The sequence below is a fragment of the Cololabis saira genome, chromosome 8 (assembly GCF_033807715.1).
Source record: "Cololabis saira isolate AMF1-May2022 chromosome 8, fColSai1.1, whole genome shotgun sequence".
NCBI classification, from domain to species: Eukaryota; Metazoa; Chordata; class Actinopteri; order Beloniformes; family Belonidae; genus Cololabis; species Cololabis saira.
This window is the reverse complement of record NC_084594.1, coordinates 31,884,731-31,911,742: the sequence shown is the minus strand read 5'-3', so window position 1 is coordinate 31,911,742 and position 27,012 is coordinate 31,884,731. Positions and strand designations below refer to the sequence as shown.

The 27,012-nt window shown below is 41.0% G+C and overlaps 1 protein-coding gene across 6 annotated transcripts in view; it reads left to right on the top strand.

The window, feature by feature from the left end:
* The window catches only part of LOC133448855 (plexin-A1-like), a 207,303-nt gene extending 184,130 nt beyond the window's left edge, over positions 1-23,173 (top strand). The window contains exons 19-32 of one of the 6 annotated variants that reach the window (XM_061727782.1): positions 1,468-1,611; positions 2,408-2,642; positions 5,700-5,842; positions 7,206-7,462; positions 9,939-10,005; positions 13,280-13,426; positions 13,769-13,928; positions 14,265-14,368; positions 14,594-14,690; positions 15,842-16,032; positions 17,381-17,550; positions 17,830-18,042; positions 18,131-18,281; positions 19,702-23,173. In XM_061727782.1, coding sequence (XP_061583766.1) covers positions 1,468-1,611; positions 2,408-2,642; positions 5,700-5,842; positions 7,206-7,462; positions 9,939-10,005; positions 13,280-13,426; positions 13,769-13,928; positions 14,265-14,368; positions 14,594-14,690; positions 15,842-16,032; positions 17,381-17,550; positions 17,830-18,042; positions 18,131-18,281; positions 19,702-19,797 — 2,175 coding nt within the window. In that variant the 3' untranslated portion in view covers positions 19,798-23,173. Of the gene's footprint in view, positions 1-1,467; positions 1,612-2,407; positions 2,643-5,699; positions 5,849-7,205; positions 7,463-9,938; positions 10,006-13,279; positions 13,427-13,768; positions 13,929-14,264; positions 14,369-14,563; positions 14,703-15,841; positions 16,033-17,380; positions 17,551-17,829; positions 18,043-18,130; positions 18,282-19,701 lie in introns of all 6 variants that reach the window. The other 5 variants (XM_061727778.1, XM_061727781.1, XM_061727780.1 and 2 more) reach the window with 5 other exon arrangements.
* The last annotated feature ends 3,839 nt before the right edge of the window (positions 23,174-27,012 follow it).

The following is a 27,012-nucleotide window of genomic DNA, read 5'->3' as shown; positions in this document are numbered from 1 at the left end:
CGCTATCAGTCGGCTTCCTTCTCTCTCTCATAGCTGGAATGACACTAAGGATTGAGTGAGTGGTGGTTTAGTGTCAGAGCTTTTCATTGAAGCTTAGAAGTTGAGGCATAAATATCTCCAAACACTAAGACTTGAGGACAAAAGGTTAGCAGAGTGTTGGCACTCGACTGTCAGACCAGAAAGACAGAAGTAACTTTTGGCATTATGCCATTAATTTTGAGTATTGCCAACCATTTTAAAAGCTAATCTTCCAAGGAGTTGTAGTTATTTAGATTTTTTTTTTTTTTTTTTTGCAATCGTTAGAATCCAGCTCAGCTTTTAAAACACCGCCAGGAATTAGATTTTTTCCCCTAGCCACTTCTCTCTTGCTTGCCTTAAGATGTACTTCAACCTTGCAAGATGTTATTTCTTACGAGTTATCTTTTTGTGGTTAGGAGACTCTTTCTTGGGGGGGCTTTTAAAATCTCCCCTTTCAAAAGCAGGTGGTAAGAAATAAATGTTTATAAAATGGGCTCATGCATCGGTTTGCCACATGCAGAGATCTTTATCCAAAGACTTCGAAGGAGAGACTTCATAGTCATGTTTACTCTGAGCCATAGAGGCAGTTTGTATTTGAATCCAGAGCACATTTGCCCGACCTCTCCTCACTGTCCTATGTCATTTCACCTCTTGCCTTGAACTTCAAAGCCTTTCAGTGAAGAAGTAAATTATCAAGCAATTTCATGGAAAACAAAAGCTTTTTTTCTTTTATCAAATCAAAGTAGCATTTTAGAAATTAAGACTTCTCTACCTCTACCCTGTTACTTTAAATATGATATCCTACCATAATGAAAAGCTCTCTGTGCTGCACCACGCCTCTGAAATAAGCAACAGCAAAACTGCTATCAGTATTTTCTGGGACTCAAGTTGGCCCACTCCTAAAGGCACAATGGGTGTCGATGACCAGAGTGGATATTTCTGTACAATTTAAGTGTTTTTGATAGAAATTCTAACTGGTGCCAACCTTTAACAAAATTAATAGCCCTAAGAGTTTGTTTTTAATTAAAGGGAAATGAGGGTAGGCCCACTTAAAATAATACTGAAAATAATGATCAATGTTTTTGCTTTTAGACTCTTCAACTGACGATTCAACTTGAATAATGTCCCTGTAGGGATTAGTACAGTACTTATTTATTGAATTGAAATGGCAAATTATTATTAAGGTCATGTATGGCTGCTTGTAGCAGAAGTGCTGTTGCTATGGTTACCTGCACTTTAAAATAACCTGCAAACTGATAAAAGTGGATGAACTGTTGACAGGCATCTTCCAGACAGGAGAATGGTATTTTTTACCATATCCTTGGGACAAAACCACAATTGATTTGAATGTTCTTGCTTCTATTTTTTACCCAATGCAATGCTTTTATCATCAACTACCTTAGACCCAATTTTATGTTACTTAAATAAGCTTGTTTTGTCTGTTTGCAGGGCCGGAACCTAATTCCTGCAGCTCCAGGGAACGCTAAGCTGAACTACACGGTGTTGATAGGGGAGACGCCCTGCGTCCTCACCTTGTCTGAGAGCCAGCTGCTGTGTGAATGGCCTAACTTGACTGGAGAACACAAAGTCACGGTAAGGAAAGCTTTCAGTTGAACATCTTTACATCGTGTGATGTCTCTGTCTTCCTTTTTTTTAACATCATGTTTCACAGAACAAGCTGAACATAATGAGTTTCAGGTTTTAGGATGCTAGTACGGATGTCAACAGGTTAAAAATGAATGCCATCATACTCCCTCTTGAACCTGATATTTCATCATCGCATTGTTTCGTTTTTTTTTCTTCCACGCGGGAGCGTCCACTTTGATATTTTTCTGCAGCCTGATTGGTTCTCTACCACCTGCTCTGCCCGCTGTTTGTGTTGTATATACTAGCTCTGACACATCCCTGCACTTGTTTCCTTTTCTTTCATTCATCTCATTCTTTTTTTCTTCTTTTTTTTTCATCCTTCAGACCTAAATATCTTCAGTTATTCTTGAGTGTTCGCCATTCATATAGATACAAACACACATTTCCCATCCTGTGTACCTCTGGCTGTGCTTGCAATTGCATTTTTGTCTCAGAGGCTTTCAATCAGTGTGGTTTGGCTGGCTTCCTTCCCTGGCTTTGAACAGCATTGGTATTCAATAGAAACCAAAAAATGGCTAGTGGGCATACGAGGTCTGTGTCTATTTTTACCCATCTACATTTTTGTATTTCTCAGATGTAAGCCAGTTAAAGAGGGTACCAAAGCAGAGAAAAAGAAGGGGCGGTGGGGTGTGGGGGCAGGGCGTGGTGATAGTGGGGTTTTGACAGCTGGGGGTGAAAAATACAATGGTACACAAACAGCATAACATTCATACAATTATTTTTTTATTTCTTTTTTTTCAAGGTGCGTGTTGGAGGCTTTGAATACTCTCCCGGGACGCTGCAGATCTACTCCGACAGCCTGCTTACTCTTCCTGCCATCATAGGCATTGGAGGAGGCGGTGGTTTGCTCCTGCTGGTCATCATTGTGGTTCTGATTGCTTATAAGAGAAAGTCGAGGGATGCAGACCGCACACTTAAACGACTGCAACTCCAGATGGACAACCTGGAGTCCAGGGTAGCCCTCGAATGCAAAGAAGGTAATGTGTTTAAAGGAGGTGTCATCCTGGTCCTCGCTACTCAGACTTACAAAAGTCACTCTCATGATACTGGTGTTCATGTTTTTCCATTCTTTTATCTCCTTTCTTCAATTTCCCCATTTTTATCCACAAATAACTGTTTTCCGTTTATCTTTTCCTCGCAGTATCTTACTGCAATAGCAGCACAACTCTCAATAGTCCTATCCATACCTCCATACCTCTCTTCCCCACTCCATCCACCCTCCCACTCACTGCCAACTGTCCCCCTGCTGTTAGGTGGCAGCGGTGTGTGTGCATGTGTGTATGGGTGTTGGTGTGTTTCCAGAGGAGCACTTTGATCTAAAGCAGCTACCAGATGTTGGCTCTCCACCCCACTAGAGAGGAGCCTGGCTGGCCTCAGTGCCATCCACAATGAGAGGTGGAAGGCGAGATGGAGGTTAGAGATGAGGCACAGAGGTGGGAAAGTGATGGTAAAGAAGGAGTGGTCTGCAACAGCTGAAGCAGTGAGAGGACAAGAAGCTTACACACTACTCTATGAGCATATATTTATTTGGCAGAGGGCGACATGGATCCAGCGAGTTTACTGGATGCTGTTACTGGATTGCTGGCAGAAGAGGGAAAGAAGCAGATGGGGAGAAGGAGAATACTGATAACATGATCATCACAATGCATTTAAATGAGATCACTTCATTTGCAATATGTTTGGAAAAGTTTGAAGTTTGGAAAGGGTAAATAGAGTTATGCCATAAATATGCAGCTACAACTAGTTCTGATTGTGCTGTAGCATTACGTAGGAAAATGTATTTATTGGGCATTATCACTGGTGATGGTACCAAATCTTGAAATGGAAGATAACCGAAAATGTCTTTATCTGGGTGGACACATCTAGATAAATTATTGAAGGGAAATAACATGAGTAAGTTATTCAGCTCTGGTAGTCTATGCTTATAATGCAAACTAACCCTTAAATAGTTCAAGCCAGAGCGGACAACATCAGATAAAGACATCAGTACATTTGTTTCATTCGTAGGCATTTCACCCCAGCTGCCCCAACTTTGATTCATCACATGTACAAACTCATTCTGTGTGACGTGATGTGTGTGTTGCAGTATGGCAACATCCCCCGCCCCCTGACACTCCACCCTCCGTCATCACTGTATGGAAGATGATACAATGAATATATAGTAAAAGTGAGCGAAAGATATAAAAATAACTTGGGCAACAATGGATAGGATTGCAAACAAAAAAGTAGAGTAGATTGAAGTTTTGTTTTCAAGTTTAAAATGGTGAGAGAAGATTAGTTTGAGATTGAGGAAAATAATGCTTTGTGTAGAATATTGTGATAAAGTTCTTTATTTTCTGTAAAAATGTCATACATCCTGGATTCATTACAAATCAACTGAAATATTGCAAGCCTTTTATTATTTTAATATTGCTGATTATGGCTTACAGTTTAAGAAAACTCAAATATCCTAACCCTTGCAGGTGTTTCAAGTTAATTAGACGATTCGAAGTGATTAGTTGAATACCCTACTAGTATACTTTTTCATGATATTCTAATATTTTGAGATAGGATATTTGAGTTTTCTTAAGCTGTAAGCCATAATCATCCATATTAAAATAATAAAAGGCTTGCAATATTTCAGTTGATTTGTAATGAATCCAGAATGTATGACATTTTTGTTTTTTTAATTGCATTACAGAAAATAAAGAACTTTATCACAATATTCTAATTTTCTGAGACAGTCCTGTATTTGGTTTCATAGAACAAGGTGGGTGGACAAAAGGAGGACAGCATTAGATGAAAATAGGGGAAATTTGTCAGTTTAACATTCTAGATGCAATCATAAATGTCTCAGGGAGGCAGACGCAGACTTTAAAGATGCATTACTGCCAAATAAATGCAAAGATGAGGAGGTGGAAAACAGACAGAGATGGAGATGGAGAGCAATAAGGAACTATAGGCACAGATGAACCAGTTGGAGGTTTAACAGAGATGAGGTGGCCATAAGCGGCAGAGAGGTGACTTCTAATATGGAGGAGAGGAGAAAGGTGAAGAGAGATGAGGAGAGGAGGACATGGTGACACAAACCATCTGTTAGTCTGGGCTTCTGTTTATTTTTCCTCAATTGTGTATCTCCATGTTGATGTATTTTGGATGACACCACACAGTACATACACGTCCGCGCAGTTGGGTTTACAGAACCACAAAGTCATACAGTTTCTCATTAAAGGAGTTCTCTATTTCTAAACGTTCAAGGCAGTTTGACAAAAGTATTAGTTTAATGTGCTATTATATGAGATATGTTTGCGATTACTGATTTGATCCCATTTTTGAGTTTAAATGTGACTTGTTCATTGGACTTTACCGAATCAGGTCAGAACACACATCCTGTCGGAGCAGAAAATGTGTACAAACACTGGCACATTAACTGACATAAATCATCTGGGCGCAAGGTTGTGTCCTTTGCTTTAGAGCAACGCAGAAGAAGGGGGTGTGTGTGGCTGTGGAAGTGCAAGCATGTGCGTTCGTCACTAGTAATGTATGTACTCACAAGCTCATGGTCTTGTGTACAATTGTGTCCTGAGCTCCCCCCTGCCACTTTGCTCTGTCCTACTCCTTGTTGGTTCTTCTGTCTTTGTGCTGAAGAACATCATCCTTTCCAACGCCGCTCCTCAAGGTGCATTGAAATGTTCTTCGTCAGGTTTACCGGAGCATTCCTTCTTACATTACTTAAAGATACCGATCCAAAAATCGCAATTTCCCTGAAAATATTTGACTGAATATGAAGAAAGAGATGGTTCTTTGGAGCTTTGTAAGGATAATGTGAGAAGCTTTTCTCATCATCACTCTGTGTGTGTGCAACTGTTTGTTTTGCACATTATGACAAAATGGAAAATGTCCCACACAAACTTTTTGTAAAACTTGTCCTTGAAATAAACAATGTTGTAGATCACTAACTATTCCAATGACGTTGTGAAGTTTCTGAGGGGTAATTATGTCCTTTGAGACTCTGACTTCATATATTTCTAACCGTTTCCCTGTCTTTTGCACAGCCTTTGCAGAATTGCAAACAGACATCCATGAGCTCACGCAAGATCTGGATGGAGCAGGAATCCCCTTCCTGGATTACCGCACTTATGCCATGCGTGTGCTCTTTCCTGGGATCGAGGACCATCCTGTACTCAAGGAGATGGAGGTACGGGTCAGTACAGAGCGCTCTGTATGCATGCACACCCGCAAACACCAACAGTGAATAAATTAATGAATACTGTATGTTGAATATGTTTAATGTGAAGCTGTGGTTATATTTATTTTAGGTTTTCTCTCCGGTACCGAGTCTATGAAATTCCTGAAAATACAATGTTTACACTGTTACCTTTTTAATGAGAACACTCTTTTACTCAAATTATCCAAAGCTTTGTTCATACTGTAGTGCCCCATGTAGCCCCATCATTTCTCTATGAAGTGCACATTAATGTCACATATGAAACACATGGAAAATTCACATTGTTCTTCGCTGACATGGATGTAAGATGGTTGCTGCAGGAAAAGGCCTTTGAAACATTTTTTATCTGCTTGTGTTATCAACTGTATTCCAAAGGGATAGTGTAGCGCAACATTGGATTTTCATTTGTATGGCCCAGGCAATCACAGGCCACAGTAGTGCGCCAGGAGGCAGATCAATTTCTTATTACAGCATGAAGCTCACATTCTCACTTCAAACCTGTGTTTCTATCGCTCAGAAGGGGAGGCCTGCTCGTACTATATATATGATGCTAAAGAAGGACACTGCACAACAATGTGTGAAAAGCCGAAATGCCCTGTTTCAAAGTTCCAATATACAGTTAAAAACCTCAATAAAACAGTATTAAACTACTTTCCATTATTAAGATACAGCTGTGTAAAGATGTGTGCACGACCAGTGTGCACAGGACCTCTCCCTCTGCGTGCCTCGTATTTCCTGGCACGTGTGTGTGTTTACACTTTTCCTCTCCCGAACAATGCACCTTTTTCAACAAGACACAGAAAAAGAGAACTCTCGGAGTTGCTGCTGGTTACAGTGGTTTTGCTAAACATTCTTTACCATTTGAACCTGAACAGGCCGATTAATCCTGTATGTAGGTGATAATAGTGCAGAAATATGTGCTGATAAACGTGTTTTTTTTTTTTTCATTGTAACCTTTGTCTTTCACACATGCTCATTACTCCATTTCATAACAATAACTCACAATCGATTATCTTCTCCACACATTGATTCCTATACTGCTCTCAACCTTTTTACGCCTTTCTCTGTTTTGTTTTCCCAATCTTTCATTTTTCTTTTACATTGCTTTCTACCCATCTCCTCCCTTACTTTTTCCTTTGCTTTCTATCCCTCCTTTTCACATCTTTACTGCTTCCAACCAATGATCTGCTTCATTTACACCACCTCTTTTCTTCTCTTTTTCCCTTTCTTTTTCTTCTGTGTCCAACACATTTCTGCTTTTCCTTAATTTGTTAAACTCTCATCGTGTCCTCATTCTCCTTCCTTTTCATTACCCCCAACCTCTGTCCTCCAGGTACCTGCTAACGTGGAAAAGGCCCTGACGTTGTTCGGCCAGCTACTCACCAAAAAGCACTTTCTGCTGACCTTCATCCGTACACTGGAAGCTCAGCGGTCCTTCTCCATGCGGGACCGTGGCAACGTTGCGTCTCTTATTATGACAGCACTGCAGGGGGAGATGGAGTATGCCACAGGTGTCCTCAAACAGCTCCTGTCTGACCTCATTGACAAAAACCTGGAGAGCAAGAACCACCCAAAGCTCTTACTCAGAAGGTACAAAACGTGGGAGAAATAAGAGGGTGGGAAAGGGATCAAAACTGGCTTGGGATTCGCACAAAAACATGTCACATGCACCAATGGTTCCTTTACTGGGTAGGTCAAGTTTTATGCCCCTGTGCGTGCGCTCAAGCCTTTGTTTAATCGAACTTAAGTTTGTGTGGATGTCCTTTACAAGAGGCAATCCACCATAAATGGATTCTTATTGATCCTCAAAGTATTTATTTTATTTGTTCATTTAATAATTCCCATCTTTTCTTGATCCACTCGTAGTAGTAATAATAATCTCCTTTTGAAATATATTCCTAAAGATATCTGTCTCTCTCTCTACATATATATATATATATATATATATATATATATATATATATATACATATATACATATATACATACACCATGTGTGTGTATTGTAATAGCTGATGCTGTGGGGATTAAGGCTGGGGAGTGTGACTTTAGCTTTTGAGGCATATGCGACTTTACCTTGTCTCTATCTTTCAACCCTGTCCCTGTCAGAGAGAATTACACCCCTGAGCACACATGTGCTCCCACTAGAGATGCCGTGAGACAGGCCACTCTCTCCTCCCTCTCAGCACCAACACTGAGAAAGGTAGTGAGGAGAAGAAGAATGAAGAGTGGAGCTGGTGTGAAGTATAGAGGGGCTGGTCTGGAAGGTAGAAAGAGAAGGATGAGCAATGGAGGAGAAAGATATGAAAGGTGAAAGAGGAAAAGGCAGTGAGAGAAAGGAGGATAGAGCTCCAGGGAGGAGGGGAAGTGGTGATTGACAGACAGAGAAGGCAAAATGTCTACAGGGAGCCTTCGGCTAGGGGGAAATAGATGGGGGTGAAACATATGGGGGAGAAGAGAAGGAAAGATTCAGAAGGCTGTTGGATGCGTGTGCAGTGAAATATTTTGAGAGACTAGATGGATGTAAGGAGAAAAGACGAGTACAGTGTACTTCTGCAGACAGATGGGCATGAAAAGATACACATATTTGAGGAAAGACACAATTAGAGAAATGGCCTGTCTCCAAATAAATTAGAATGAGAAAATTAATGATAAAGTAATATTTTTTTTTCTCTCTTCTCCTGTTCCTCAGAGAGATATTTAATTAAAAATCTAATCAAATAAATGACTCTTAGTCAGTGTGCCAATGTGAAGTCTTTTCCAATCCCCTCTTGGGGCATTCGGTCACAACACGCTGTCCCTGCTAACTGCAGTAGCCTTGGGGGCTGGCTTTAATAAGTCAGCAATTGTTAAACACCCTTCACTCTGTTTGAGTCTTTTTACCCTACAGAAAGACATTTTTATTTATGGATACACTTGTGGAAAAAGATTTCATAATCTTTTCCCATGTGGATTCACACCCTCTTTTGGATAAATTATACTCAAACTCAAACTGTGTGTGTGTGCGCGCGCACGCGTGTGGGTGCATGCGTGCCGTTGCACACATTTGTTGATGGATCCATAGACATTGACTTCCTGAATGAGATTCTACAAGTTTCCTGTAATAGAAATGTGACTTTCCCAAAATTACATCCTGTCAGAGTGTGTTGACGCCCTTTGTCCTGTACTGTATACTTGCATCGCAGTTTTCTCCTTTTTCATCCAGTAAGAGTTTGTCAGCCTTGAAAAACAAAACTCCACATATATCAAACAGTGAACAGTAAAACAAGGGAGGCTTGAGAAGAGCGTAGGAGTTGAGCTGGTGTCTTGTTCATGCCACAGGCCTTCACTGGTTACACTACTACACTGGCCTATTTTCATTTCACTTTTATTACCCCACTGTGCTCCAGTTGTCTTGAAAAATACTCAATTTCGGTGCTCAGTTCAAAAAGAATCATCTACTACGTTTGTTGCACACCAAAACATCTTTCTTTCCTTTTGTACGTTGTTAAATGAACGGAGGATGAAATATGTGCTTGATGAAGAAGTTGTCTTGTTTCTAATGTGAGAAGACATTTTTTTGTTTTTGTCTCCTGCTTGCTGGTGTCTCTCCGTCGCAGGAGTCTCTTCAACAAATTAGAAACAATAAGTCTGTTAATTACAATGTCTTTTAATCACTCCACTTTCATTTAGTTTGCTGGTTGTTCATGTGTTCATGTGTGGCGGGTTTGTGATTAATGAGACCAGTTAGTGATTTTTTTTTTTTTTTAAATAAAGATGAGTGAGTTTGCTCAGAGCTACAAAAAGAGTGAGGAGGGGGTGAATCAATAGAAGAAATGCATAAACATGTTTGGTGAAGTTCATATGTGTTTAGAGGGAGGGGTTAGATGTTTGAAGGTAAACCACATTAAGACTGCTGATGTTTTGGAGTCTTTGCGTTGTTACTGCAACTTTAACTAATTCTCTTTTTCTGATTAAAGTGCGACCTTGAGATCCAAAATCCAAAATTGTGGCTATCAGAGCAGATGTCTTGTCAGTTATTTCCCTTGCACCGTCACCCATTACCTTCTTCTTTCCTTCTATCCCAGGACGGAGTCGGTTGCTGAGAAGATGCTTACAAACTGGTTCACCTTCCTGCTTTACAAGTTCCTCAAGGTAAAATTTCCCCACAGTCACTTTTACAGATACACACAACTTTTAAAGCAGCAGGAACTCCGTTGGTGTTTGAGAATCGACACATATCTCACTAACACGCTCTCGCGTTAGCGGCTGCAGCATTAGATAAGGTACCGGCAGCAGTATACACATCCCTTACCTCTGCCTTTCATGTGGTCAATACTTGTTTCTCCAAACTGAGGAGTCTGCAGTGTCTGAAGTGCTGTTTAAACACTTTTTGCCATGATCGCCGTATCCTGTTGTCTCTTTGTGTGTGTGTGTGTGTGTGTGTGTGTGTGTGTGTGTGTGTGTGTGTGTGTGTGTGTGTGTGTGTGTGTGTGTGTGTGTGTGTGTGTGTGTGTGTGTGTGTGTGTGTGTGTCTGTGACTCTTTGCATGCCAGTGTTTTTATATCCCTTTTTAGAACATCTCATACGTTCCATTCTTTCATTGTTTTGTCTGATTTCGTATCTGAAAGAATCCCCATGGCTTAAATGGTGGTAAATTCTGCTTTCCTTTTTAACACCACCTCCATTCAAATGTTGCTGGAGCTAATCAGTTAGCAGCGGGGTTTTAATCTCCTGTCAGGACAGGCAAGGCTGCTGGACAGCACACCAGCCAAAGCCCCCAGGGATCCCAGTTAGCATCTGTGGATATGAGTGTGTCAGTTTTGGATGCGTGTATGTGTGTGTTGGCTCAAAGATATGACACTGAGGCTCGATAGTCATAGTTGGGTTCAGTAAAAGGAAGTCAGTTACCAAACTGTTCAAGATTTATTTAGCAGCTGTGTTTACAAACTTTAGACAAGGGCCCTGGATAGCCCAGTGGGTTGAGCAGACACCATTTACAGAGGCTATTGCCCTCATCCAGGCAGTGCAGGTTTGAGTCCCGGCCTGTCGCCCCTTCCTGCCTGTCTTCCCTCCTCTATCTATACCTATTTGCTGTCCACTTACCGTATTTTCCGCACTATAAAGCGTACTTAAAATCCTTACTTTTTTTCTCAGGTGCACCTCATTTGAATCTTGTTGTGCTTACTGACCTCGAACAAATTTTATGTGGTACACTGCGCTCAAAAATCTGTCCAAATGTTCAAGTGTGACTTTGGTAGCGATGAAGCCGCTCTACTTGATCGATTGTCGGACCATTCAGCTGACACAGGGACGTTGTCGTTGTCGGTCCTTGGTTGAATATGGGTTGCAGCGTCAGACAACGTTGGATAACTAAGTATGTAGTGCTGGCAAACAACCATCATCCAACATCTAGTCAATGTTGCCTGACTATAATTAGATGTCAAGCCAACGTAGCGCAAACCCAATCTTCAAATCTATATCGTAATTCAATTACAATAAAATGATGGAATACAACGTCGTTCCAACCTCACACCCACTTCAGGTGTCCGCTATCGCTGGCAACGATGAACCAATCAGAGAACAGGAAGTGGTACTACCTTTACCGTCACCACTTTTTATAGGTGGATTTGTGGAAGACGAATGTTTTAAAATGTGAGAACATTTTCTGTATTAGTTACAACTGAACGATATTCTGAGTTATTGTGAATTAGTTAATAAAGTTCGACTTACCTTACTGTTTTGTATCGCTTTATATGTTTTATCATGCACCTTAGAACCCGGTGTGATTTATGTATGAAAATAGATCTGTTCATTGATATTGTGCCTTAATGCGGTGCACCTGATGGTCCCCAAAATACTGTAAATTAGGCCAGTAGTGCTGAAAACATCTTAAGGAAAGAAAATGCAGAGTTTACCTCTAATAAATGACGGTGAACGACTAAAAAGCAACTAACTGAACACATATACAGAGAAACAGAAGCACAAAAGCACAGTAGAGCAAAGCCGCATGTACATCAAGCATGATATTTTCATACACACGCAGTGTATGTGCTTTTCCACACTGGGACCATTTGAAGGAGACAGACGGGCTGAGATTTGTGTGCTGCTGGACTGAGAGGACATCTGCCGGTGTGCTGTTTTCACCGTAGGTAGTGGGCACTTCTAGATTATCCCGCAGAGTTCATCTGACAGTTCACCAAGATTGACTGACTTGTGTTGATGCATGAACATGCCCATGTGAAGGGCACAGGGCTTGTGATACATCTTTGCCTCAAGGCAGTCGACAGATACTTCATTTCAACCATTGCTAAAAAATAATTACCTTTAGGCTAATTATGACATTAATAACATTTGTTAATTTGCCATTAAAGCCGTGCCCTTGAGGGAGAAATCAAATTATGTAAAGTTGTGTTTTGTCAAGTCTTATTTTAACAGATTTGGTCTTCATTTTCATCCATAACAATAATGTAGTGGTAAGCTAAATGTCACAACCGTAGACGTGCAAACCTTTTAAACTTCTGACCCTTTGAAAATTAAGCAGTGACCCCCATGCATCAGGCTGCACGTCCGTGAGCTGCAAGCTGAACGGAAAATTTCCATTTGGGATGTGTGAAGATCTGATTTTTTTCGGTTTTAAAATATGAAAGCAGCAACTAAAATGAGGCAAAAAAAATGCATCCCTAATTATTTTCTTCTTTTTTTTAAATCTTACAAAGAATGAAATGTCAGTTAAGATAAAGGTGTGTTTTAAAACCTTGTTTCAACCTGACTGACTTCCATTTCTGCCCTCATGGAGGAGGTTTCATAGAAATAAGAAAGATAGTCCACGCCTAAATATTAGGACCTGAATCTTGCTTTAAAGAGAGACCAAGAAGTTGTACAAGCCAGCAGTGCTTAGCTGGCAGGTCAGCTGAACAACTGGATGAAAAAGAGGGAGAACAGTGAGATAGACGGGGGACCCAGCATCCCAGTGCTTGTTGCCTCGCTGACACCTCTCACACAAAAATGCATCTCCAAGCGGTTTTCAGCCCTCAGTCATTAACCTTCTATTAACTCCTCCATCAATTGCCACTCACTCACAATCACACCTTCTCTGATTTCCCTCCTTTTCACTTGCTCGCACACAAAAATAGAGATTTTCAAAGGTTGTTTCTTTTTTCCCAGTTTTTCCCCGTCTCGGGGTGAGGTCGTTATTTGTGAGAGTGTGTATGTGTTGTTTTGTTTGCCAACACAGGCCATGGCCTTGTCCTTTACTAATCTGCCTCTGGTGTGCACAGAGAGGATCAAAAATATTGTTAGCCTATTCAGCAAAACTTGGCCCAAGTTGTATTTGTAGTTTGCATTTGAATGTTTTTCCCCATCTCTGGTTATTTCTTGCCTTTCACTCCACCTGTCTCCTTTGACAACTTTCTCTGCCTGTTTTCAGGAATGTGCTGGTGAGCCTCTCTTCATGCTGTACTGTGCTATTAAGCAGCAAATGGAAAAGGGGCCGATAGATGCAATCACAGGAGAAGCCCGCTACTCCCTCAGTGAGGATAAGCTCATCAGACAACAAATTGACTACAAGACCTTGGTCAGTTATCATACATACCTGTGAACATGCTGTTTTACTTGTAAAATAAGAGTAAACAAAAGTATACTTGAAATGCATTACAGAGATTTAATATGAGCCCAGTCTTAATCATTTTCCATTATGCTAAGTGATCTATTTTGTTTTCCTTTGAGAATGACATAGTCATTTGAATGCAAACTGTGATAATGAACACTGATTTCAGCAATGTGTATTACTTCACACATAAATGTAGATTATAAGATCCAGTAAGATTAAAAAAAAAAAAAAAATGCTTTACCTCAACAGTTGTTTCCCCTTCATAGTCTAAATGCAGCCTGTGCTTTTTGGGCTCTGTCTCTGTAGACATTGCATTGTGTGAACCCAGAGAATGAAAACGCTCCGGAGGTGACGGTGAAGAGCCTGAACTGCGACACGGTGACGCAAGTGAAAGAGAAGCTGCTGGACGCCGTGTACAAAGGCACGCCGTACTCCCAGAGACCAAAGGTTTCGGATATGGACCTGGGTAAGGAGCAGGGAAAAGCAGCCACACACACACAAAGCAAAAGTTCACTGCAGTGGGGGGAGAAGAGGGAATTGTTTCAAGGGCTCTCTTAAGCGAGAGCAGGTACTTCAGACAGAAGAGGCGATTCCACAACGAAAAAGTGCCAAAAACATTTCAGTTTTTCTCTGTGCTGCTAGCTTGGAGATTTATTATACAATGAAGGGGCTGGCCCTTAAAAGCAGGCTCTGGATTTATCTATGCAATTTAGGTCCTTATTTTTCCTCTTTTTTTTCCTGTCTTACGCTAAACATGCCCTTCCTCAACGTGGGCTATTGTTTATATGTTTATGTCTAACAGAATGGCGGCAGGGCAGGATGGCTCGCATTATCCTTCAGGATGAGGATGTCACTACAAAGATCGATAATGACTGGAAGAGGCTGAATACCCTGGCTCACTACCAGGTACTTGGCTGCTTATATTCAGCATAAATCCCACCGTGTTTTGTGGATAGCAATAATTCCACACATACTCCTGTAACTAGCATATTCATTCAGATATTGTACGGAGCTTTTATCAAAACCTCTTGTAATACCATACAGACACTGTCATATTTTGTGAGTTTGGACTGCAGTATTTCTTGTGGACATTTTTCTCAGCGATACCTGAACTTGGAAATCGTGTTGCAGGTGACAGATGGCTCAGTGATTGCCCTGGTGCCCAAGCAGAACTCTGCCTACAACATCTCCAACTCCTCCACATTCACAAAGTCCCTCAGCAGATACGGTACGAAAGAAGGTGTGTGTGGGTGTGTGTGTGTGCATGCTTGTACAACTGTGTATACCAAGGGTTTGTGTGCGTGGACTCAGTTTATCATGTGCAAAAGGTTTTCTAACATGAAGTGATGAACTTTCAAACCGCTGTTTAGAAGTTTTCATCTGTTAATTTAGCCATTTGTCTCTGTCAGTTTTATAAAAAGGTTATCTTCCTTCTAAACCATTCAGCTCTTGTGTACATGGTCATGCAGCCTCATCTGAGTTACCTGTGAACCACGGCCTGCCTTTTTCTCCTGTGGTGAGCAGCATTGCTGCAGTTTTGGACTGATGGTTTATTACCTTTTAGAAAATTAGATTCTTTCTTGTAGATCAAATTGTGTAAAGGAAATTAAACAGTCTTCATTTTGCTACAGGAGGATTGGCTTGATATTGAGACATATCCATTGTAAAGACACTCATTTTCTGTACAGGTCTCTTATCTTTGTCAGATGCAGGCTCCATCCACCACATTACTATTTGTAAAGTGGATCTCAGTTTGTCTCCTACACTTTTTCCTTTTCCTTCTTGGTTGACAGTAATTGGCTCTTGCCCCTGCTGCGGCAGTATATACAAAAATACTCACAACACTCCCATCGCATTTCCTCTGCACTTCCCTGGTGCAGTGTCTCTCCTGACATTTTGAACCTCTTAATCCTTTTCTGCTTTGTGACGCAAGTGACGAACATTCAAGCAGGAAAGCCTAATGCTGTGTGTCATAAATATAGGATAACCGGCCAACAAAGAGAGTGAGGGGCCAAGTGAGAGTGACAGATTTATTCTAGAGTAAGGAGTGACATGGCTGTCACCCTTCCAAAAGCTTTCAATTTCACAAGGATGTGTTGCTCTCTGCTGCGCGGTCAGGCTTTTTTTCTTTCTTTTTCTACTTCTGAAGTTTGATTTTAAGTTGCACTAGAAATTGAAACTAATGCCAATAACAATCAATTATGCCGCAACCTACTACCTCACAAAGTCACGAGATGGTTAAAATTTGTAAATCAGATTTTATGTGTTTCATAAATATCACCCCGTCCACCAGAGAAAACATCAACTCATTTCATGATGTTCAATATGATCCCTGACTGCATACATTTCACAATCCTCTCCTGCATGACGTGTGTGCAGAGAGCATGCTGAGGACAGCCAGTAGTCCAGACAGCTTGCGTTCCCGAACGCCCATGATCACCCCTGACCTCGAAAGCGGCACCAAGCTGTGGCATCTAGTGAAGAACCACGACCACTCGGACCAGCGGGAGGGGGATCGAGGAAGCAAGATGGTCTCCGAGATCTATCTGACCAGACTGCTAGCCACGAAGGTAACAAGAAGCAAAGCCCCACTCCACCAAATCCTTGTCATGTAGCCCATTTAAACCTGCAGTCTCTGTTGACCTTTGTTTGATTGTGGTCTGGAGGCTCATTAACTTTTTTCATAACCTTTTCCACAAAGTCACACATATGCACAGTCTTAATTAGGTGGATGACCTTTGACTATTGAGTTGTTTGGTTGGTGTTATCGGGCTCTCTGTTGGCGGCCTCTGGGCTTTTAGACTCCGGCCTGTGCCCCGCGATCATTACTACTATCATTACTGTTATCCTCCACGTCCTCCAGACCCCACTTTGGGAACTACTCTTTCACGTGCGTTTTCAGATGGTGATCAGAAGGATGAGTTTCAAAAGTAGACTGTTTCTAAAAGTGTTAAAACTTTACAGAGGAGAGTTTGACCAACTCCCTGTCAGTTTTGTAAGGCAGTACTTCCAACATGCAAACTTTTTGGAGCTGGGGTCATTTTCTTCAGAAGGACGTCCAGGGAATAGAGGGGTTTATTAATGGTCTGCTTTCATTTTCACAGAACATTGATACACTTAAGGGAACACCTACAAAAAACATCATCTCCCATATGACCGAATGATACTGCCGGGCCCTTATTTCAAATGCAAGCACTATGTTCATGCTCTGATACTTCCTGTCCCCTGATGTTTCACTTATTAGCTCAAGCTTCTCATAGTTGCATGTAGGAAAGTGCATGGTTAACTGTACCACTGCTGCCTCAACTGGAAAATGATTAAGTTGCAAGTCAGGGGAAGACAATGGTGGTAATTTTGAACCATTGCAATTTTCTCCAGCTTATTACATCCCCCATAGCTTTGTGTTTTTAGGAAGCTGATTTACTACTACTGCAAATTCAACATCTGGCTGGTTTAAATAAAGTTTTGTAAAAGGTGGCCTTGCTTGGTGGAAATCTAGAATAATTTCAACTTCAGAGGACTTTGTGAAGCTTCTGAATCTCCAAAGTGGTGTGATGTGGTAAAAGAAAACATGTGCAGAAAAGCCTTAGTCTGAACTCCCATCGAGTCCTATCCTAAATACTGTTAACACTGAAGGCGCTGAAGCGCTGAAAGCTAAGGACTGTCATTGTCAAACCCAGACAACCATGGCCCATAGCCTCACCCCTAGCAGCTAAGAAGAATATGCCACCTCTCGTGGCCATCTACACTTTAACCAAGTTTATTTGGTTATGAAGTATTACTTGAGAAGTGACAGACAATTGAGGCTACTTCTGTGCTTTTATGTCCTCCACTTATGACAAAAAAACCGCCAGGAACCTCCAAACAGGAACATCACATTTACCAAGCTGCTAATCCTGTGCTGATTCTCATGTTCAGGGTACACTCCAGAAGTTTGTGGATGATTTGTTCGAGACCATCTTCAGCACAGCACATAGAGGTAGTGCGCTTCCTCTCGCCATCAAGTACATGTTTGACTTCTTGGATGAGCAGGCAGACAAGCACTCCATATCGGACTCTGATGTACGGCACACTTGGAAGAGCAACTGGTGAGTTTGTGTATCTGCATGCTTGAAAGGGACGTGATTGGGAGTTGCTTTGTGCTTTCTTGGTGTGAATGGTTGAAGTACAGCAGGATGTCCCAGCACCCACGTCTTCATTAGCATTGCCAGATGTTTATCACTGCTCCTCTGTTTGGCAGAAGTGTGTATACAGCATCATTCTTTGCATTGATCTGTGCACCTTAAAAGCTTTCCATGCGCATCTAACTCTGCAGTTGTTCCTCTCCCTCCCCCAATCTCTCCCCTGTTCTGTATCCATCCTTTCAGTCTTCCGCTGAGGTTCTGGGTGAATGTGATCAAGAACCCGCAGTTTGTCTTCGACATCCACAAGAACAGCATTACGGATGCCTGCTTGTCCGTGGTGGCTCAGACCTTCATGGACTCCTGTTCTACATCAGAACATAAGCTGGGGAAGGACTCGCCTTCCAATAAGCTGTTGTATGCTAAAGACATCCCCAACTACAAGAACTGGGTAGAAAGGTAATGTCAGCATGCATGCTTATTTTGACATGTTTAATTTGTGAGGATATTGTTTAAACTAAAGGGTTGTATACGTGTGTATGTGCAGGTACTACTCTGACATCTCCAGGATGCCGGCTATCAGTGACCAGGACATGAGTGCCTACCTTGCAGAGCAGTCACGTCTGCATGTCAACCAGTTCAACAGCATGTCGGCTCTACACGAGATCTACTCTTACATTGTCAAGTACAAGGATGAGGTGCGATTTCAGGCTTTTCTGCTCTTAAAGTTTTAATAGCTGGTAATTCATGTACCAGCATGAGCCGGAAAGAAAGCAAAGTATCACTGAATGGCTTACTGCACTTAGCAATCTTACTTAGTAGTCTTCCTACTTTTCACAAGATTTATGAAGACTGAGTATAAGTACGATAAGACTTTTGGAAACCATAAAGCTTTACCTATGAGCTCTTCAGAGGATTTGTTAGTCTTATAATTGCATTTAATGTTAATTACTTAATGTGCATCATTAATCTACTGGCAGAGAAAGCAGATGTCAGTAATCAGTGATCTGACGTCAAAGTAGATTCCAACCAGGTTTTTTTTTTGCGCAGTTGCGTTTCAACCCCTCCCCCACCTCTTTCTTCTGAGTTGCCCACTGACATTGCTAGCTTTAGCCGACGTCGCTTGTGTTGGAGACTCACTACGATTCTTGTGACACGCTGGCCTTCATACTGATGAAGAAAGTGGGAATTAAGCTACTGCCACTTCTGTTTCAAACAGTTAGCATTATGAATTTGTGCATAGTGAGGAGGCTCTAGTGTACCACCTTTAGTTTGTTATTAAAGCTGCAGTTGGTAAGTGTATTTTTTTCACATTTGATGAAATTGCCAGTATTTTCAGATATTACATGAACTAGGCATTTTGAGAAACAAATCCGCTTCTTTGGCTCCACCTACAGCTCGCAGTTGAGTTTCCAAATTTCCACAGCTTCCATTGCAGCTCCTCCAATCAGAGCAAGGAGCTGCATATGCTCCACACAACCCATCACCCCCTCCTTTCCAGCCCCATGTTCAAATAAACACTGGATGTGAAATAGTTGTACAAGTACTTACCCTAATTTCTTACATTATGGATTTATTTTTGGGGATCTGGTCTCTGATGCCTCGGGTTTCTGTTGTAAAGTAACTTACTCGTGCAGTACAGCCCAGATCCATGCACTCTGGCGAGCATGGCGTACTCAACAGCAAGGGGAGGGGCTTGGGAGACAGTTTTGGAGTTCAGCGGAGACATTGGGAGGGCCATGAAAGTTGTATGCATTCACATTTTCTAGCCGGTTACTGTTTTTTTGGGAAGTTCCCGACGGCTTTAACGTACGGTAAATGCAAAACATAACAAATTTTGGGATTGTGGGTCCCAATCCCTCTATGAATATCAAGTAGATTTGTTAGTCAAAAACGATGCTATTGCCCTGTTTCTCATTCATGAGAAAAAAGAAGTAGGCTCAACGGAAAGCCACGGAGCTTTGCTTCTGGAGCATTTCAACGTTTGATCACTTGAACTTTTTTTTGCATCCCAAACCAGCCAGGAGGAATATTCTCCTACGAAAGTCTTATTTGTTTTGAAATCCAAAGTTAACATGTTTGAAACATCGACTGACCTCGTCACCTTTTTATTTTCAGATCTTGTCAGCTTTGGAGCGAGACGAGCAGGCACGGAGACAGAGACTGAGGAGCAAGCTGGAGCAGATCATTGACACAATGGCCCTGAGCAGCTGAGGACCATCCACATCCTTCTCCTTGCTCCTCCTCTCCATCTGTCTTTCTCTCTCCCTCGTTCTTCTCACTCAGACAAGAAACAAAACTCCAACCCCCAACAATACGAACTGCAAAAGGAACTGAAGCAGTATACTGCAAAATGGGGGGGTGGTCGGCAGAGATGGGCGGGCCTGTGTACGCTTACATGTGTATGTTTGTGTTTGTCTGCAGCCCCGTGCCGCGTGCGGGCATGTGTCTGTGTGAGAGACTGAGACACCAGATGTTTTCACACACTCATACATGAAGAACAAGTCAAGTGACAGCGTTTGATTATCGTGGATGTTGGTGTTTGTGGTTTGCTTGGTTTGATTTTAAGAGTTTTGTCCTGATGACGCCGATGATGTTCAGGAAAACAAACCATGGAAGCTCTGTAAGGAATTCCACATGACATCTCGAGCAGAACGGACCAATCTGTCTCAGCCTTTGGAGAGAGGCTCTGTAGGTCATGTGACCCCAACAGTTGTCACAGTTTGAAAGATGTTGAATTTTTTTTTTTTTTTTTTTTGTATAGATGTAATCAACTGCCCACTCTCAGATCTCTCGCCACTTGTATTACTGCTGAATTTGCACAATTTACAGAAACGTTACAAAGCAAGACTATATAGATATTATATATAAATACAGCTTTTTAAAGAAAACTTAAGGAGAAAACATTTTTGTTGTTTTCTATTTCATTTGAGTCAAATACAATAAAAATAAAACGATGAAACAAGATTTGATAATGACAACTACAAGTAACTCAACGTAGGAAGAAAAATGAATGAAAAATAGACAAAAAATTCGTACTGTGCCATGTTTTCTTTGAATGTTGTTTAGTGCAAAGACATTTTGTTAGATGGAATGTGCTACAGTCTGGTTTTAAATATGAACATGCCTAGTGACTGAAATTGTTTGAATAATGACCCATCATGAGATCCTTGAACGTAGCAGTAAACAAGACGATGCACAAAGTTGTGCGTCATTTCGTGTAAGAGATGGTTCATGGTGTCTCAGTGATGACAGGAAAAAGCTGTTTTGTTTTTTGGGGGGTTTCTTTTAGTCATTCAGTGCAATCTATTGGTTTCGTGAAGCCAAATATCACAGGATTATTGCTTTATCATTGCCACGTTCATTTCTGGCTCCACGGCTGCTTTTCTTCATGCCTCAAGAAGCAGCAGCTTACTGGATCATGGTTTAGTGACTCAACAATGAATTAGCTACATTGCACTACCTGAAATATTCCCCCTTTTCCCTGGTGCCTCATATCCACCATGAATTCTGAGTGTCATGCACTTGTGTTAGCTGTCCCTCATTCAGTGATTTTACAAAGCAGAGCTGCCGTTTGCAGACTGTTGTAGTGTTTTTCAGGAACGCCGGTGACGTCGGGTAGCGCTTAGCTGAGCCTCGTAGAAGTAAAAGCCGTTTCCAGCCTAAAGCCACAATTCTTCATCATTTCTCAACGTTAATACCCAAATAAAGGGGCAGGAAAACATATATACTATACTTTTAGTTCCTCCTCATCTCTAACCCCTATATTTGAGACATGGGTTTGAGTTGTTCATGCACAGAGGTTACAGATATCTAGAGAAGTGAGGCACCGTTCTCCATTCAATACACCGGGCTGAGTAATCCTCCCCTTAGCCTGCAGCTCTTGTTGTAAAACTAGCCTATTGCCATGTGTGGCTTAAGCTTTTTATAATACTGCTCTCTTAGGAGGACTCTTTTTCTCTTTTTTTTTGAAGTCTTTGGTTTTTGACCTTGTGAGAAATTAAGATTTATTTTTTCTTTTTGCTTGCAGAAAACCAAACTGTGGTCTGTAAAATATTTTTGTTGTTTCATTTGTAAGTTGTGTACGTTTACATGATGAAAAGCTGTTTGCCCTTTTTTGTAATCTGTTTTTTTCCCCTTTTTGCTTATTTGTTTGTTGTTGTTTTTTTAATTATCAACATGCAAATTGTACATTTTACGGTACACAGAAGATGAATTCAGCTTGACTGAAGTTGAAGTACTTGACCGAACTCAAGATTTTTTTTAATGTTTTGTTTTGTTTTCCTGATCTCAACGATCAGAATGAAAATGTTGAATCCGATAAGCATCTGTGTCGTTGTGATGGAAATGTGACTTGCTGCTTTAACTCTTGTATGTTGTTTTTCTATCAAACATTAGGGCTGTCACTCAGTGCTGATCATCAATGCTGTCGTCGTCCATCCCACCTCTTTGTTTACAGTAAACATCTGAGAATGATAGGACTTTTATGGACATAATATGAATTTATATCAACTGGATATTGAATGGTTCACAATCTAACTAAAATCAAGCAGTCTTGCGGGACCAGTCTGCCCATGCAATAATAGAATGTTTTCCCTTTAGACTCACCCATTAAAGAATTTCTTTTGAATCAAGTAACGAGCACTGGAAAACCCCCAAAATATCATCTGTCCAATTTACCTTTTTTTTTTTTTTGTCCCCTCTGACATTTTGCTGCATTCTTACATTTTGGTGCTGTAACTGTGTTGACCATACAGAGAGGAAGTGGATGATTGCTGAAGCTCAGAGGTGTGTGAACAGCAGTGTGTTGTGTGATCTGTGTGAGTGCAGTGGGCAGAAGGGAACAAAGCCACTCGCTCACGGCTGAAGCACACAGCGTGCAGTGTCCAGCTGGTTATCCGTCAAGCTTTTTAATGACACTTCAAGATTCTCAGTCCATCCTCAGGATCCAGCTCCATTTGTGTCATATTGCGGTTGATTAAATGACTGCAGAGATGGTCGGGCTTGTTTATCATTTGCCTTTTAGATTGACCTGCCTTGCAAGTCCGAGGGAATGTCCCATCGTTCACTTTGCATTGTTCATTATGACACACGACTTGTACTTATTGTTACTGAGGTGGTAGAATGTTGATTGTCTAAAAGCATTTAGTGTCGTCTAAAGTAGCCAGCATCAGCTGCTGACTTCCAACTTGTCACAAGAACAACACGCCAATGGCAGAGTGTCCGTTTTGCTGGGTTTTATGCTGTTTTTTGAGTCACATCAAAACAAATTAACAACCGTCGTTGAATCAAAAGAAGTCCAGACATTGCACTCTTCCAGTTGATTTTCCTTCTTTCTTCTCAGTCTGCAAAATCAATATTTTCTTTTTCTTATTATTTCATAATGGAAGTTACATAGGACCCATGGAGACACAAAGCAAATGAATTTCAGATTGTCAGCAGAAGAACTTTAATATTACAATAACAGATACATTTTTAGAGTTTCAGACTTGAAACAACTGTCGCAAGTTTGCAGGTTAACATTCATTGTGTAAATATTCTGTTATTTCCTATTTTGCATATTTACTACTTGTAAATAAACACATCAAGGAGAGATTAAAATTTTTTTGCTAAATTGTGGCTTGGACCTTTCATTTTACCACTTGCAACATATTTACCAACAGACAGGCAGGAAAGGTACATCTGTCCACACACACACACACACACACACACACACACAGCAGCACAGTATTCTTAGTCCACAACAAGGTGATTGAGAGCTCATGGGTGTGTTTAGTTTCTCCACAATCTTGGACAGATACTTTGCCGATCAACAAAATTGTAGCTCTGAGAGCTGAAACACATTATTGCACATCACTGACGTGCACAAATTACCTGCACATTTACATGAATTGGATCTTTTGCTGCAGTTCTTTCACGTCAGGCAGCTGGGAACGGGAATGTGCCGGACCAAAAAGCTCTGTCTTTCACCATCAAGTTGTGTAGGATTTTCTTGTTCACAAAGCCCTCTGGATGCAACTGAAAAGCAACAAACTGAAATTGTACATGTATACTGAAGCTTCATCAATTTAGAGAAAGCACATTAACAAACAAACGTTTAATAGTACTAGAGTAAAGTAGAGTAATGAGGTCGGAAAATGTCCAAGTAAATGTCTCAACAAAACAAGTTAGATTACTGTAAAATGCAAATAAAAACAAAACTCTTTTGGATCCATAAAGCCATATCTTATTTATTTTTTTCAAGTTAATTGAAAACGTCCCATTTTGAGATATTTAATCATTTCATGAAAGATAAGATGATTTTCCTTTGATGGCAACGTTTCTCCAAATATTAAAACATTGCCAACACAAGGCTGAAAAGTGAATGATAACCAAAAAGGAACACCTGGACGAACCTCTTGCAACTAATAAGTGTTAATTGGACACAGGTCAGTGACATAACAGGCAGACGCTCATCAATCTCAAAAAAAGAAAAAAAATTCAAATTGTGAAACTTTCAGAATAATGATTGTCAAACTGGAAAGGCCTTAAAGATTTGGATCTCCAATATCGGTTAAAGACAAAGAGGAAAGGCAGAAAATCAGTCTCGGATGCCTACATGTATGTTCTGCAGGCTCTTAAGCAACAGTGCATTAAAAACAGGAATGTAACCGAAGTCAGTAACACGAGCTTATGGAGGATTCTGGAAATCACTGTTTAAGAACATGTAATTCGCAAATGCAGGTGACACCTACTGTATCATGTAAAGAGGCCTCATTTAAAATGGACTGAGGCAAAGTAGAAAAGTGGCCTGCAGCCGGTTAAAAGGATGGCAGATGATTGCCTGTGAAATGGGCAGCTTGTACATCTGGATAAGAAACATTGATGGTGAAAGATATTCTATACCATGTAGAGCAACATTTACTTCTGCCCTTTTTTCCAGGTAAGACCTTATATCTTTCAGCAGTGTTCTGCTAAACCACACGATGCATTCATAAAAAAATAAATAAAAAAGACTGGCCTTTATAAGAGGTGGTGAACTTTTCAACAACTGCATTGACTGAAATAAAATTCAAAATGACCTATTTATTTATTTTTGGTTGTTTTCTTAAGCTGACACAATCACTCAGTTAAACACTAGATAGGTTTTATATATTTTTATTCTGAATAAAATATGGGTTTATAAGATTATCAAATTTTACATTTTATTCATGTTTTTATTCAATTAATGCAACTAATGAAAGAAAAATAAATGAAATACAACTAACATGGTGCAAAGTCCCTGCAGAACCATGGGTCATATGTGCATGGATCATTTATGAAAATGTACAATAAAGATAAAGTTCAATACTTGGTCGAAAACATTTTTCTTTTTGCTAGGAAACAGGATTTGCCGCATTCTTCTTTTTCTTGCGGCTTTGCTCCTTTTTTGTGTTAGGGTTTGATATCTATTAACTCTTATCTCCCAGCTCCTGACAAAGAGATTGTCTCTGATGGCTCAAACATTATCTGCTACAGGACAGAATATTTCCTGCAGATACTCAGCCTAAGTACTAATTCTAACTTCTTAATGGACTTTGTCCTTCACTATCAAAGAATTAAGTTTCCAAATCTTATTTCGTACGAAACCCACTTCAGGCTGAAGAGTGACAGCTCCCTTCTTGGATCTCGCTTCCTCTCTTAACATGATCAGCATCATTAATCATTTTTACAGAAGTGTACTTGAGTGTCTGATGGGGGGTTTGTTGGCCAGCATAGTTAATACTACTAACACGTCTGCCTCCTAACCATATTATCATGCTTGCACTGCCCTCGGCTTACATGGGCATTTGCTCGGAAGAGTGGGTCTGTGCAGAGCTCAGATGGGGGAGGCCACTGATTTACATCACATGTATCGGTGCTGAATACGAAGGTATTGAGCAACAGAAAAACAAACCAGGAAGAAATCGCTGGAATATGCCACCTTGTCCCTTTTTTTTTTCTTCTTCCCCATAGCCTGCTTTGAACTGTCAGCACTTCCTTCTCCTATACTGGTGGATTAAATGAGGCCAGATAGACAGAAAACGTTATCGTTCACACCATGTGTAACGACTCAGGCTAATTCAATTAAATTTCCATACAAGGAAGAACGCTGAAATTGTGTAATGGTCGTGGGAGCACTGAATCTCGTAATGATCCTGTCAAGAGCCAAATGATCTTGCAGCTTGAACATTATGATAAATTTCTTGCAAAGCACGAGATGCTCATTCCCTCACCCTCCCACCCCCCCCCCCCCCCCCCCCCCCCTTCTTGCTTGCAAAATTCTGTTGCCATAATTAATAAAGCCATGATCTATATTTACCGTCCTTCCCTCTCCTTTTTAATTGTGTTTAGCTACAATTGTGTGTTGGGTGTTTTCCACCATGCACCCATGTTACATCGGGTTCATGGTGGAGGCACAACGCCATGACTGATGGCGGTATCTGCAAGACTCCAGTGGGAGAAGATGACAGCCATAACTAGTTGTGGGATGCTGTGAGTTGGATTTTTGTCACCAGTGGGGTCTAAACGAGACAAGTGGGTGCTCGGCACAGGTGCTGCAAACCTCCAGCCAACGACCAACGTAAACGGACATAAACAGCCACATGAGGGGACCAGTTCTTAAATCAGTGAAGAATAATGCATGAAAAGAATCAGTCCATATGCATGATAAAATGCATGTGGACTGATAAATGTTGATGAACAGAAAATGGGAGTGATACATTAGCCCCTTTCACACAGAGATTCCGCAATATTGGTGTAAAGAAGTCCTGCCAATACGCCGCCTTCGTTGGTTCACACAGAACCATACAACGCCGGCATAACGCCGCTCCCGTCTGTAAATTCACACAGCATGCCGGCGTTCCGCAATCAGAGGCGTGACGACAGCGTCAGCGTCTAGTGGCATGCCGGCATGCCGGCTGTGTCATTCACACAGACCCCGTTTCGTCTCTGTGACGGCTCTGTGACTACCTCCGCTGCCGGCTTATTGGTGGGGCCACTTGGCCCCCCCATTCCGCCTCCGTGACTTTCACACAGAACAGCGAGGCGGCTTAAAGGCGCAACGTTCCCGCCTCGAACTGGCTGTGTGAAAGGGCCTAGAGTCACGTGATAAGATTTGATTAAAACAGTGATGTTGGCGTTTTGATGTTTATCAAAACAAAGCCATCCTTTATCATTCACAACACGGTTGACTTTCATCAGTTAGAAAGGTGACGGTAACAAAAAATTGAAGTGATGAAAATGCTTCCAAATGAAATAAATATCAATAACCAGAGTGACTAGTAGTCGGTTGATTTGATGAACTTCAATGACATTTGAAACTGTAATGTTCGCTCATTTTATTTGATCATTACAACTTTAACCACTAATTTTGTTTTAATGCAGTTTCAAATGTCAGTACATATATTCCGACTGACCATCTGTGCAACA